The sequence below is a fragment of the Acromyrmex echinatior genome, chromosome 3, assembly GCF_024713525.1.
Source record: "Acromyrmex echinatior isolate Ae372 chromosome 3, ASM2471352v2, whole genome shotgun sequence".
In the NCBI taxonomy this organism is placed as follows: domain Eukaryota; kingdom Metazoa; phylum Arthropoda; class Insecta; order Hymenoptera; family Formicidae; genus Acromyrmex; species Acromyrmex echinatior.
The window spans coordinates 15,358,869-15,375,254 of NC_141854.1; the positions used below are offsets into that span (position 1 = coordinate 15,358,869).

Sequence of the window (16,386 nt, forward strand, 5' to 3'; positions counted from 1 at the left end):
TATTCGTTTCGATGAATTTACATGTATATCCCTCTTGAGTTACGTTTGTAGCCACCTATCACATACTCAATGATACTTTAAAGACGAAAAAGTAAATAAAAAATTACAAACGTACGAATTATCATGAATATTAAGAAGCGACAATATCAAGGGACGAAGATATTATTAAATGATTTCGAACACATGACTAGAATCACAGTGTCGAGAGAGAAGTATATTAATGAAAGGAAGAAAACGCGTTTGAAAGATTAACATTAAAATTTGAACGATTCGTCGCAAAGGAGTACATGCAAGTTATAAAACGGATTACACGCGTCTAAAACACGCTCTTTTCGATCGTCCGTAGATTTGTTTAACAAACAAATTTGAAAACCGATGACGTTCCTAGAATCCTCAGTACTTTTATTCTGTCTACTCTAAAACCTCGAGAGTTATTTCTCACGCATTAATACTATTTTATGTACACGAGTAATTTACAAAGTTGAACTTCCAACTATATTCGCCAGCCTCGGATCTTTCCCTTCTAATACCAAAGGTGTATAATCTGTTTTTTCCTTTTGCTTTGATAAGAGTGTCCTTTGATTCTTAAATGCTGTACAGGAACATTTACTTGCTTAACTCTTTAATCACTCGTTTAATTTTATTTTTATTTATTATTTTATATCCGTAGGCTTATTCTTATTTTGTCGTTAGAGTACTTTGTTATATTCCTAAATTTCGTTTAAATAATTATTTAAAACTATCATCAATGTGATCGATTAAACAATTAAACGATTAATGCATTAACTAAGTTTAAAAAAAAGAATATAATATTATCTAACAGTACAAAAAGGGAAGTTGTGAAGGATCCTGTCCCATCATCATGACTAGTTCAAAAGTGCATTTTTCATTTCGCAATATATTTCGGTATGAATATTCGATAGATCATATCGTGTCGTTGGTCGGGAAAGTTGGTGTAAGCCTCTCCTGGACGGTAAAATGTCTTTCAAGCATTGCCACATATTTGTAAGTGTTAGCATATGTAATGAAATTTTCAAAGTCTTAGACTGATGGCATACTTTATGAAATTAAACTCTGAGAATGACTCTCCAGAGCAAATTCTATCGAGTGAGCATCAGCCCACGAGATATTTTCAAGGAAATTAGATCCGCAAGCGTGCCTTAACATTAATATTTTCGACGTATATATGTATACCTTGTAAAAAAATATTGTTCGGAATATTTGTTTTTTTTTTCTGGACGCGAGAATGTATCGTTTAAATTTTTAACTGTGGAAAGAAATGAGATTCGCAAACGCGAATATATATATATGTATATATGCAAAGTGCACGCGTAATCGTAGAGAGTTACCTTCAAAGATGCAATTAAGCGTGCACGAAAGAATTATCATGAAGAATGCATTTAATGACGAAAGACTCGATCGATGGAGGGGGGTCCTTCACGGGAAATGAATAATTATTAGATTAAAGGATAATTAACGCAATAATTAAAGTAATTACGAAGGGTCGCGTATTTACGAAGACTGAAACAACGTATAAACTTATTCCCTATCAATCGTGTAAACCTATACACGCGATCCAGCGGATCGATTGTTTCATTTTTTTTTTTTTCATTTGTCTCGAAGAGCAGATATATAAAACGATTCCTCTCGTCTCTCTCGGCAGCTTTCGTACGCACCAAGAATATCTCGCGATATCTCCTCTCGCGATCGCTCTTGTTTTATACTTCCAACTCCCCCTGAAGAGAGCCTACCTTTAATTAAATATAATTTCTTATCGTATGCATATAAATTTGTCATATACATTTGTCGTAGTGTAATAATTAATTAGTGTTTACCAGCCTATAGAATGTGCGATTTTCGGCGTTTGCTCGGTTCTCGCGAATCAAGTAAGACGGTCGAAAGTCAAATAGCCGGTGTAAACCTCATTAAGGCTTTCTATTCCTCTCGCGCGAGAGAATTGATCGCTTCGCAGTTTCTGAAATTTCGACCATTTCCGACCATTACCTCACTTCGCCTCTCATCTAATTGCCGCCAATCAATCCGCCGATAACTATTATGCTCCTCTTCGAGCGAAATCGTTACACCCTCTCGCATATGCATACATATACATATACATGTCTCTCCTCGTACGTATATACACACAGGCGTTTACATTATTATCATAAAAACAAAATATAATTGAGATTTGTTATATACGAGTATAAAAAACTTCGTTATGCGTTCGCCGCGTTATATCATATCTCGTGTAAATTCTCTCATCATCTCGGTGATATTTTATCGTCGTTATATTTTGTATTATATACGTTTCTCTTCTTCTTTTTCTTCAAAATCAGTGTTCTTCGGTCATTTGTTTCATCGCGTTGATTCGCGGCCCCTAGCTAATCTACTTATGTGTGATAAGGTTACGATTTCTTTCTTACGCCGAAATCTGGCGTAAATATATAATATAATTATATGTATAATATTAATATACGCCTTTATAGAACAATATTTCGAGACAAACTCTCTTCGGATTTTCTAACGAGCATGTCTTGCATTGCGCGAACGTGCATCACACGTCACGGCGAAAGAAGACACTGAGTGCATGTCAGAAATTGGGAAAAGGAAGAAAATTGTAGATATAAGAGAATGTGAAGTTCTCGCAAACATAGAAAATATAAAATCTATTATAAACGTCATTCATATCTTTGCAAAACATAATGCAATTATTTCTTTCTATGATGAAAAAGAGATGAAGAAAGATCCTATACAATATACAAGACATTCCAACAATGTTGCATCAACGTTCCGTCAGTAATATTGTAATAATATTGCTAACGTTGCTAATGTTGCAAGTTGCTGTATAAGACAAGTGTCTTATATAGTATTTTATATATGACTCTTTCTTGTTTCTTCTATTTTTCGATCATAGAACAAAAATAATTGTATTCGAAATATCGATATCATAAAAGCAAGATTTCAAAATCGAGAATAAAACTTATTTCTTCAGCTTTTTGCTGCCCTCGAAAAAACTATTATTCATCGATTATTAATTAAGACCGAGAAAGGAGCTGATGCGACTTCGCCACGTCAATGAGAAGTCATAGAAACTTAAACGATACTGAACCGCGGGTCATTGTTCGCTAACTCGCTCGATCGCGAGAAGAATGGATCCCGATGTATTCAAGTTTCATGTTTACCCGCTGGGACAAAACGTTGTCATTGTTTTCCCGTCGATGCTTTACACTCGTTCCGAAAGACCCAGCGAGTTAACGAAAAAAAATAAGAGTATCGTGAAAGTTGAAATACCGCTCCGGTTTTACGAATTATTCCGAATCGTTTCGAGTTTATTTACCCTTACACGATGCGTGGGAAGCCAAATATAAATCGAAAGAAAAAAAGACGACATTAAGGAAGACTTTGCTCACTAGCTCGCTGCGTTTCTAACGAATACTTTGATGATACAATCTTCACGACGACGCAACGATTTACCGGATTACTCGGTCTTTCAACTTCCACGATCCAATCACCCAAAATTCTTTCTCTTTCAGTCTTCTCTTTCGGCAACAACGTCTCTTACATATGCAAGAACTTTCGGGCTTATATGTATTTTCTTCCTTCTCCGTTCCGACTTCATGCCGAACAGAAACCTCTCTTCGGCAACGTTTTCCTACTCTTATTCTTCCTACCGCGCGCTATTTCCCCCCTGTCACCTGAACGTGCGTTCGCACATTCGTGCGTGTGCATTATAAGCATGTACATCGGAAAGGAATGTCGCGGAGGAATATCGACGTGCTGTTGAAGCTAAATCGAATCGACGACAAGAACGGCGATATTCGGTGTGCCTCCATTTCTTCTCATACGCTTTGTTCGCCGGTGTCGCTACTGATGCCGCCTCGATGCACAATAATCCCGACATGTACGGAGATGCGTGTTCGCGCAAACTTATCGAATCTTCTTCCTCGTTTCCTCTTGCGGTCCCAGCGTTAGCCGCTGGCAAAAGTAACCCTAAGGCGAGGCAGACGATGCGATCGCCATCAGAGGCGCCGGCGGCAACGCGACCGGTATGTGGTAATATTTACACTGAGGTCGCATGCACGCACCCTTCACTGCGTCTCTGCACACCGTTACACGGTTGTCAATCACCTCCACGTTTCCTGAAAATTCATTAGAAAATCAGGTCAGTCGATTGTTCACACATATCATTAGTTAATTGTAAATATATCGTTAGTATTGGAAACACAATTCGATCGCGCTTCTTTCGCGCAGAGACTACAGTGTCAAAAATAATGTTCCATATGGAAAAAAAAAATAGTTTTATTATATCTAAAAATTTAGCATTAGTTAGATACAATCTAAAAATAATTTTGTCAAACTATCGTAATAATTATTTAGAACACTCAAGCTGATTACTATAATTAAAACTTTTTGCATCGTTGCTCATCACAATGGAGTTTTTATTTACATAATTATTTTGATGATTGACAACAAAATTATTTTTCTCAGATCTGTATCTATTTAAGTTTTTAGATACTTCAACAAAAATTGTTCTTTCCATGCAAAATCGAGATATTAATAGTTTTTGGGCTACAAATGTAAAAATTAAAATATATTCTCCAATTAAGTACAGCTATGAAAACTACATCTAATTGTGAGTTTTAAAGCATCCTGTTTAAAATACAAAATGTATAAAGTACAAAACCTTTATAAACTTTAGCAACTAAACAAAAAAGTTTAAATTTTTTTCAATGATTTAAAAATTCATAATACTAATCGTACAGAATGTACAATTATTCAAAAAATTTCGCTTTTGATTCAAATGAATCATTGCCAAGAAGGTTAAGTTTATGAAACTAATAAAAAAAGCTTTATCGTTCAAATTATGAAAATTATTTTAACAGAATTATAATTTAAAGTATATTATATACATAAATTTAAACATATTTAAACGTATAAATGCAATGAGTACAAAAAGATGCTTCCTCATACAAAATTATCTCTTTTGATGTATAACGGTACAAATTATTTAATATCCAGAGAAAGACTTTAAAGAAACTTGACATTGATTGCAATATTCATAGAGTGCAATGCATAAATATTCTCAATCGTTCAATGACATCAAAGGAATTGATGCAAATTTGCTGCGATAGAAATACATTCGTTATTCAAGTGTATATTGTTTGCAATTGATTGTGCAAAAAGTATCGCTAATTGTTTGGAGAATTGACGAGAAGCACTTTCTCGTTCACATCTTGAGTAACATTACTTGCTCATTATCGCGAATAGAATCTAATTGACACGGCAGCTTGACAAAGGGGGAGAGTCTCATTACACTCGCAAAGATCATTCGCATGCTAAATGTGAAAGCAAGACATGCTGTAACGATGGCTTCTAATAATACGAAGAATAATGAAGGCACCGATCGACACCGCCAACGACGTCGCAAAACGGAAGTAAAATAAAAGCGTAGAACGACAATCGGACTCCTTCAAGCGATAAAATCGCGAATGATTTATTGTACGTAATTGCGACGCGTCTCGCACGCAGAGAGAATTGGCAAGTTCGCGTAGAATCGATCGGTGGACGAAAGACAAGGCCATAATCGCCGATGCCCGCTGCTTGCGGGGAATAGTTCCGTCGTGGAGGAATTTCAATAGCCGAATTTCTGCCGTCGCTCGAAACGCTTACTTTACCGAAACTGCCGATTTTACCGGAAATCTCGTTACTGAAATCAATCTGTGTGACCAAAGAGAAATTTGAAAATCGCCAAAGCGCTCAATGAATATCAATTAAACGAGTTAAATGTTCTTCGAGATATTGGCTCGTATTCCCATTGCGCATTCAGCAGTATAAACGTAGTCGTATGATTTCGCATTTGAATTTTTTAATATAAATCTTTCAATCAGTGAAACGCATGAAAAGTAAAAGAGGTAAAAATATGAACACAATCTACAACTCAATATCAAAGATTAATAAATTTTAATTAAACGTATCTGAGAAAAATATAGATAATTAAATGTGACAACATATCGTAAAATATATGCAGAGAGAATGAGATTTTGTTAAAACATTCAAAAGTAGCTAGATATACAGATCCAAAAATAATTTTGTCGGAATCATCAAAATAATAGAAAACTCGAGCATGATGAGTAATGTCGTAAAAAATGTTTACATTCTAGCAATCGGCTTAAACATTTTATATAATTATTTTGGTAGTTTAACAAAAATTATTTTCAGATCTGTAACTATAGCCAAATTTTTTAACACTTTGGCAAAATCGTTCTTCCGTGTAACAATAAAAGATATGCCTTTATTGTAAAATTAATATTTTTTATAACATTAATTATAATCCCAACATGGAACATTTTCTCCCATAATAGTCTCCATCATTTCATATAAACTGATACTAACTTGTTTTTCATTTAAGCGTACATAATCAACCTGTACTTGCCAATAACGCGCGAATAACTCACCATCATTGAGATGAATAAACTTGCAGGCGGGACGGTTGCACACTTGTCGATTAAAATCTTGGCACACCGGGAGGGTGTCCAGTAACTGAAAGAAAATGTGCCAGATACTCTTATAACGGATGAGATCGGCGAAAGATGAACGATTTGCAAAAAAAAAAAAAACTTATAGTATCTCACATACACGCACACACACATGCACCCTTGCAAGATCACTCTCATACATACACACGTAATCTTATTTCACATATCATTCTTTCTCGCATTCTCTCTCTCTTTTATTTAGGATTGCTCAAAAATACCAGTATCCGATAATTTAATCCATCTCATGATCCAGCATCTCGAAATGAATTTGAGAAGTGCTACAACAACGTTATACATTTATTCATACTCGTTAATCACGAAATTAGTTTCAGACATGCAAGGCAGTCTTAATCATTGGATAAGTGAGGAATATATTATACATCAGCATACGATAATTCTCGATAATTCTCAACAAATAATTGTATTTGTTTGTGTACTTCATTAATATTGTCGATAAACTAAATATCAGTAAATTGTATTAATTGAGCTGTAAGGAAGCATCAAACAATACGCGTTGAAATCATGAAGTATCCATTATTCTTCTTTTTCTTATTTTAAATTTAGAATATTGATATGTAAGTTTCCTGCATTCTTAGTAATTAAAAATATCGGGCCTTGGTACATTTCTAAGCATTCCTACGATCACTGAGATCTTCCGCACAATCAGACACTTCAGATTCTTCAGTGTTAGAGCATATTCATGGTTCATTACATGCTCTAGAAGACCAGTTTGTATATGGATATTAATTAAGTGCTACCGATGTGCGAATAATCAAGCGATCAGATTAATTTGAAATGAATAATTTCTTAAATGACATATTTTCGCGTCGTGATCGATTTATTAAAGACAAAATAAAAGACAATCGCCGAGCATTCGCACATACGAATTAAGTGATAAATTTGCAGTAGAACTTTTGTTTTTTTTTCAAACAGGACATTTCCTATTTTAGTATGTATATATTGTGGTGTAAAATTAAAATAATTCTAATCGACTGCAACAGAGTCTTGCATCTAATCGTGTTAACTCTACCGAATTTACGGTTTGTCGGGATTTGCAAAATTGGCTTGACTTGGGCTAGAATCAAGGGAAGTCGTATTATGTTTATAACGCGTGCCGGTTGTGTGTGTGACACGTTCGTTATGCTAATCGTGATATTCCGGACACAATGTATGCAAGGAGCACGCCTAGAAACAAGGATATTTGATTCGCAAATTTCATCCGGAAAAATTATATCGTAAAGACTATGATTTCAACTAAAATTCAGCATAGTAATTGTCACGTTCGAATATTTATTATAATTTGAGTCATAATATCATTTCATGTATAATTATTTCGCAAAGTACGTAAGTATCCTATGCTGGTGAACATTATACAGAATTTGCGAATCAGGTTTGGAAGCCCTCTTCTCGGCGGGCCATATATTCAACACAATGACTAGACTGAAATTTTAGTATTAACAAAATACGCGAAAGCAACGGAAAGATCTGGCAGGAATGTTCGAAATTCTCTGCGCCTGCGCTCTTTTTCCTCTCTCCGTCACTCTCGTATCCGGTATCGAAAAACGATGCTAGACATCGACATAATATAAACGCGATTCGCGCAAGATAAGAACGATAATTACATATATAAATGTGTGTATGTATATATATAATATGTACGCATGTATCATGTGATTGCGTATATCGCCAAAACGCACCAGGTATCATCGGAGACAAGAAAACAGTTCGCGTTGAAGTCATATATTGAATCATAAGCGAGCAATATATATTTTTCGCGAGCATGAATATAATTCCACATTTAACAAATAACATATGGAAGAGAGAAAGACATAAATGCGAATCGCAGAACATTGGCCATCGAAAGAATACGAATAAAGTGGACCCAAGTGGAAGCGGAAACTCCACCCAGCTACAATTACTATCCGTTCCTTTTATTACCCAAAAGATGGCAAAAGATGTATGCATATTATATGTACACACACACGGAAACACACACGTACACTCGTATCTAGAAGAATTATTCGTATATCCGAAATATATATATAAGAGACAAATGCAGCAAATAGATTAAACATCAAATTCCAGAGTACGGTTTTCGTGTTAGCAAAACGTTAGGTCAAAGCATTAACAACCTACCAGACAGATATACGAAAAAATAAATTTAAAAAAAAATAATTAAAGAAATAAAGTATAATCACGCGAAAGTATACCATAGGCTCACCATAGAAGCGTGCAAAATATATGAAAATGTATCACGAAAAAATGTAACGCTAATAAATTATTTCATCATATAATTCTCGACAAAAGATTAGCCTGCGTACTTGTAATAATTGTGATAATAATAATGAAGTTAACACAAAAGTTGAAGAGAGAGATCTTAAACATAATAGTAATGAGAATAATAACATAGTCATAATAGCATTAATAGGTAACAATATAATAATAATCGTAATAATAACGCTAGTAATAAGTGGGTTTAACCATAATATTAACCATTATAATTATAATAAACAATTCTTGCAATTGCATAAGAGATAACTCGCTACGAACACAGAGTCTGGTCATGCAAATAATGGCCCGGGAGAAGGGGGATCGTTGCTTGGGTGATCATCGGTGTTACTCGAAAAGTTGTCCAAATACTAAGTGTGATTAAATGATCGAATCTCTGTCTCGCGACGGAGTGATGACGACGAGCGCGGTCGTGTATCAGCAATGATAATACAGTGTCATCACCCAAGCGTTAATGTGCTGCCAAAAGCCAGCTCACCGTCGATCTGGTTCGCGTGCGTGAATTACAGGACCGAAACACACACATCCACTCACTACTGAAGCTACGGAAGAAAAGAGAGTCCTCCGGGTGATCCACGCTAGCGAACCAAAGTGACAAGAGTGGCTGCAATGGCGAGAAAGGGGGGATTGGATAATCAGCGGTTATCGGCAATATCGTATAATATGGATGTGGGATGTCGTAAGCCGTCAAATTAATAATATTCTACTGCAAATAAGTTCAACACACTATGTCAACTGCGACTCCGCAACCATAACGACAGAGCTAGCCAAAAATATGGGTAAGAAACTATTGTCGATAGATGCGCAGCGATCGGTAGGTCCGATCAGTTTTCCGTGCGCAGGGAAAGCTTTGTCATAATGGAAAAATGATTACTGGTTCGAATAACGGTCAGACGTAAAGCTCGCACGCGCTTCTTTATTCCATGCCCATGTACACTATTTTCTGTGCCTCACAGTCGGAAGTTAATTGCGTCGAAAGCAATCAGTGTGCAAGCGTAATAGACACGTTTTTTGACCAAGTAAGCGGAAATGAGCGATTCAACTGAAAGCTGCGTGTATTTCTGTTCTAATTGTAAGTCATGACAAAGATTTTAACTCTCAAATCGGTCAAGATCGATCTTTCAAAGCAGACATATCCGTCCTTTTAAAATTACACGAATTCTCTTCACATCAGTTTGTTTCGACTCTTTGCGTAACATCACTTTTCGCGGCTATATGCTAATTCGGAAGGCAAGAGCACAAATACATTACTCATAAACATCCTAAATGGAAGAGTAGTGTTATACGTCAATGTCCCGTCAATGTTCCGTCACAAAAGTCAGCCCTTTGATTCTACATGTCGTAAATCACGCCATTGTCATTGCCCAATGAAAATGCCGACAGCTCCGACAAAATAATCTGCCAATTTCTTCAAAATTCGGAATATTTTGATACATCAAATAATTATAAAGTCGGCGAACTTTTGCGTACGTGCGACACATTTTTTTTTTTCGCGGACATTGCGGAAAATATTACGAATTTCGTGTGTAATATCATCGCGATGCATACGATACTAACCAGAAGATACGAGTTATCTTATAACTATACCTTTTAAAAAAAAAAAGATAGATTATAATTGCTAAGGCTCTTGTTTAATGTGACTGGTTTAGGCTGAGTTGTTCCACCTTTCGGTAAATTTCAGCTTACTGTTTTACTTTCTTATTCTCTTATGCTTTTACTTTTTTTACTTTTTTGTTTATCCAACATGTAAATTACCATATAGTTTATTTTGAAGATGGAACAACCAGTTCTTAGTTGGACAATTTTTACTCTGAAACAATAAAAATGCATGATGTTAAAATTGAAGTATAGATTTTTCACAACTCTCTCTCTTAAAAATCTCTTGACACAAAAAGATGTGATATGTGTATAAATATGAATTGTTTTATAGTATTATAGTACAATATATTTCATACTGTAAAATAATTTACAGAACGTATATATAAAGTAACACGATCCTTAGTTTATAAAAAAAAATATTCAGGAAATAATTTTAATTTTTAATAGATTTATTATAACTTAACATTTTTTTAGTCAAATTTTTAGGTACTTTGAACATTAAACAAAAACAGTTGATATCACTGAAATAAAAATCACCCAACTATGCAAAGCAATTTAGAAAAAAAGTGTGTTTAACAAGAAATATTAGCAAAATATTCATAATTTCCACATATCGATGACAAGTTTGTATAGAACTCAGAATGTATTGCATGCCCTCTGGTTTCTCGATATATACGCGCTCCCTAAGTTTTATAATATTAATGAGCATGCAGTATACACGCCCGACAGACATGTAACAGTTGTCCATAACGTAATTGCTACTTGCGATAAGATGCACTGCGAGAGAAAAAATAAACAAATAGATATTGAAGCGTACAAGGAAGTTGCTCTTAGACGTAGCATATTAGATTCAGTCGTAACGAATACAAAGAAATGTTTAAAAAGACATCCCGACAATATCCTCATCCACAAATAACGCGCAACGTTAATCAGACAAGCGGTTCAAGACAATGGCATGATAGATATATAATAATATGTATATGTATAATATATAGATACATGGCAAACCGTTTAATGGCAAAAGTACTAATCATAATATACTAATTACTGTATAAGAAGCGTGCATCTCTTTCTTCGTGAATAGGTTCGTTCGTGTGTGCACGTTGTTTATATGTATGAGTGTGTATGTCTGTCTGTATGTTTATGTGGGGGGGGGGGCGGGGCGGATCAAGGGGGACAGAGGTGACGACAACGCTTTCGAAATAGCATAATAATAATTATTGATATAATAATAATAATAGACAAACACCAGATAAGGCAGTGGTTATTCGCAGTTATAGTTGCGGTGAGCAGTCGTGAGGGAGATGCCCCCGAAAGCTACGTGTTAGCCAAGGTTACCGAGAGATGCGGATTATAACGTTTCGCTCCTCCGAACTGAAGTGTAAACGTCAAGTTTCCTGCTGCCTAAGCAGTGCACAAGTAAAAGAAAAGCTGTTCATTTATCCGAGCGATATCCGCGATAACATCCTTTTCCCTCGTTAACCTTGAAGGTTAGCAGCAATTAAAGTTCGAGCTTGCATCAGAGCGCGTAATATCCAATTTTTAAAATCCGAAGAACATCCCACAGGATCGATCTAGATAGAAAGAGACGAACGTTGTAACGTCATGTACGAAATTCATCATTCGCGCAATGTTATGCAGAACAATGCGTAAATGAGGAAAGATTCCCTGAAGTTCGAATCAGTGGAAATGGTTGTGTCTTCACTATTACGATCTTCAGAGAATTGCATGCCGAGCAGAGGAGTCAGCACGATATGCACGTTAAAACTTCTCTCACCCAATTATCCGAATTCGGCGCTTATGATGCAAATTCGAGACCGGATAAAAAACTGGTTACAATAATGAGTCTACCTGTCCGCAGCTGTCTGTGTAGACGACACAGTGAGCGTTTTGAGGGACCATTTGGGCCCCGACAGTGGCTAAGGCTGCTAAGGCGATCCACATGCAGCAAACGAGGCAGTGTTCGTACGGTATATTTTTTTCAAGTATCGGTAGTTTTTTTGGTGGTCATTCATTACCACAGTCGGTTGAATTCGGTGGAGAAGGCACCAGATCAAAGGAGACACGCGTGGAGCGTGTCCTCGGAGCATCCAGGTACATGTACGACAGTGAGATCGAATTCGTTTTATCGTTCAGTTCCAAAAAAATATTTTATACGTGTCATTCATTTAATTTTGAGTTATTATTTTATTTTATTTTATTTTATTTTTTTAAGCACTCCACGAAGGAACATGATGAGTCGTCGGTTAAATTGCGGCCGCAGCCGTTCGTCGTTCCCGATAAACACGCCGGTAACGAGTGAAAAAGCGCGAGAAAAATGAAAGCGTAAATTACGGAAAACGAAAGTGTAAATCGTCGGCTTGTCATCGCGCCCGTCGTTTTATTTATTTATTATTATTATTATTTTTTTTTTTCGAGTTCGTTTACACGCATGGTTGTGCAAACGAGAAGATTTCGGCGCGTTGGTTGCCACGCGTATTGGAGCGCGCGAACGTACGTGCGTATTCGGGCGCGCAATATTATACACATATTAAATTCGATGAACGACGGATGCATGTACCAGGGTGTGCCGCACAGACATTAATTCCGATTTTGTCCACGGGGGCATCGAGATTTGATGGGCGGGCATCGAAATAATGCGGCGCGGTGCACACATACCAAGCCAACGTTATGTATATATAAATATATATAAATATATATATATATGTATATATATATTCATTATAAATAATATATATATATGTGTGTGTGTGTCGAAAATAGGAGATTACATATAGACGTATGCACGGTCAGATAGAGGCAAAATCGGGAAAAATCAATCAACCAGTCGAATTGAAGCACGTGATAAAGCGTAGAACAAGAACGCAGTGTCAGGTCGCCGCCACCCATCCACGATTATATACGTCACGTGGATATATATATATATATATATATATATATATATATATATAATCAATATTATCATATCGTTTATTTTTCGTTTTATCATCGCGAGTCGCATGATGTTTGAATCCGTATGTCATTTTATTTCGTTCATTCGTTTGCCAAATATTTATCAAACGATTCAGCGTGGCCACCAACGAACGAAACGAGATCAGTGATTGTGAGAAATAAAAAAAAAAAGACAGAAGGGGGAAGAAGAGAAAGCACCGACAACCCATCACCACAGAGTTTCGTCGTATGATTGGTTAACGAACGCGAAAAAAATGATTGACAATTTTGCATCGAATTTTAAGTGGCGTGCGACCAACAATATTGACGATGCGTGCATACGCGTTTTGTTATTACATATTTATCGTTTATCGTGAGATGTACGGGATAATTTTACGGACAGATAATAAGTTTTTTTAAGTCATTAATTAATAACGTGACGGTTTAATATTTAGTTTGTCGCGAAAATTTTCGACGTACGAGCGGGAGAGTTGTCACACAATCGCCACATGAGTGTAATTCGATCGGAGCGAAGCAAGGATCAGACGGGAATCATCGTATAGATCACATGGATGTTTCAGGAGACCAATTAGAGGATTGGATCGACGTGGACCTCTCACAGGACATCGGGATTGCACCGGTCGAGTTGGGATCAAAGCAGTGGAAACGGTATGCACATGGTGAATTTTCGGTTGAAAGACGCGTGCGGTGGGGTATCCAGGCGAAGGCAAGCATGAAACAGAAAGTTGAAAGAGATACCATGAACGATCGCGCTTGAACATGCACCAGTGTGTGTATGTATATATACGTGTAATACATATATGTATTTGGCTGGCATACATTCATCTCGTACAGAGCCTGTCGTTAGAAGTCGCACGCGCACGCCGATTTATTTCTTGCGCTGCAAACGAATCAAGAGGTATATATGTATATGGCACTGCATAGTATATTAAACTATACATGTCTATGATATAATATAACTCGTGGCTTGACCCCGCGAATATAAGATAGCCACGGATAGCGAATCCTTCGAACGAATACGCTCTCGTGCATTCCTCTATGAAGCTTTGCATTTCAAGTACACCGTGTTCGCATGCGCTAGTAAGTGTCTATATCGAGTTTTGTCGAGGTGACAGTTTGACCAGGCAAGTAGGTACAGATGACTTCCCATTTGGAGCGATCGATGCATTCCCAGAAAATCGACTTCAGATCTGTGTGAATCAAAATCGCTAGCGAGCAAAATTAATCTGACATCTTTTTAATCTTAATTTTAAATTTTAAAAATCTCTGATTATATCTCATTTATTTTCTAATTTAAATTTTTGAGATATAATAATATTGACTAAATAAAAGTGAAGAGAGATTAATCTGAAAGTTAAATCTTTTCGAACTTTATTAATTAAATTACTCTTTCACAATTTGTTGCAATTTATTTGATCATTTTTCTCGAATTGCTGTGTTTTTTTTTTTAACTCTGTTAACCTATTATAATGAAAATTTTTAATTGAAACATTCCATTAATATCTCATCAGGATAGATTATTCATCCTGTTTTTCGCAAATATATCGCAATCTTTTCAGAAATTTAATTATTCTCTTATCTGTGTGTTAAATACCCTCGTTTACGAATTTGATTTTCACATTAGTCTCCAGGGAATGCACTTAGCACGCAAATCGGGGACTACTTATTAAACTAAGTATATATCATATGGAAAAGACACAGAATGTTGAAGTAAGCACATAAAATCCGTAATCTCCTATAATGTGATTCTGTGCCAACACTATAAGAAAGTAGTTCATTAAATATATTATAAGAATAAATACAGTTGAATGACGATGGAGAGCTAAAGCTTGCATATGTAATACAATAAAGTGCTACTGCGATACTTACATTGGAAAGAGTGCTGCATGTTGGTTTTTAATATCGGCGCAGGTATGCGGGTATGCAAGAAGCGTCGCTTGCGTTCAAATTCTTTAGCGCAGAAGAAGATAGACAGCAATATATTGATTATATTATTAAATGGCGAATAATCTGGTAAGGATCATGAAGATGGCTATATTACAAAAGCACATATAATTTTTATTAGCCACGGAGCGCAGCAAGTGACTTACTCGTATTACAGTACAGCAGAACTACTACTAGAATTTCCAGAAACCGCGGCTTCTCTCGGCATCTGTCGATATAAAGTGCTTTAACACGTAACAAACAAAACAAGCAGTAACTAGATCGCCGCCGTTCGACCATTAATAGTAGGAGAGACCAATCACGCTCTGAAATGTACTTTTTGCGCGTATATCCATCATTTGCATTCGCGTATCGTTCGTTGTATCCGAAAGATTAGAGAGCGGCAACAAACTATCGAATCGCCGCGAATATGGGATTGCAGATTAATTTGCTCCATGCGTGAACGCAGAACCATAAACTTTCGTTTACGTATTTGCGTAATTGCATTTGCTTACTCGACATGTATACGCGTATACGTGTACAGTCGTATATTGCATTCGTCAAATCGTCAAATTACATCGGCCATCCTGGTTCTTTTTTTTTCAGACCGCTGTGCTGTCTTTTAGCAGCCGCAATATCGCGGCTGAATACGATCGTTCGCAATCGATATCGGTTCGCCACACGGCGCGCGTTTGTAATCGCAGCGAAATTATGTCGACGTTATAAAAGAGAAGATAACCCACGTTATTTGCCGATTGCGATTCGCTGCGAAATGGCTCTGCTCGCCGAACGTGGCGAAAGCGGCAAACGAAGCGCGACTAGAAGCAGCTAGCGAAAATCATTTTGCTGCGATAAAGTACGAGGCTGTAACTGACAGGATAAATTTTTACTTTTTTATTATACACTGTATAGCTATATTTTTTTATTTTATATATATATATATATATATATATATATATATATGTAGCTATTGCTTTCTGCAACATTGTATGAACAGATTTTCAGGATTTATTATAACGCTGCCTCTCTTTTTCTTTCTTTTCTTTCTCCTTTTTCCTTTCTCTCCGTGAATTATAATAAATATATAATA

General features: G+C 36.2%; 1 protein-coding gene across 1 annotated transcript; it reads right to left on the minus strand.

The window, feature by feature from the left end:
- Window positions 1-1,220: 1,220 nt before the first annotated feature.
- On the minus strand, window positions 1,221-16,228 carry LOC105149423 (uncharacterized). Its single transcript, XM_011061826.2, has 3 exons — window positions 12,273-16,228; window positions 6,453-6,537; window positions 1,221-4,136 (listed from the first exon to the last, which is right to left on the minus strand). Exons 1-3 carry the CDS (start codon window positions 12,363-12,365, stop codon window positions 3,988-3,990), a joined length of 327 nt encoding a protein of 108 aa, XP_011060128.1. The 5' UTR covers window positions 12,366-16,228; the 3' UTR covers window positions 1,221-3,987.
- Between the last annotated feature and the right edge of the window lie 158 nt (window positions 16,229-16,386).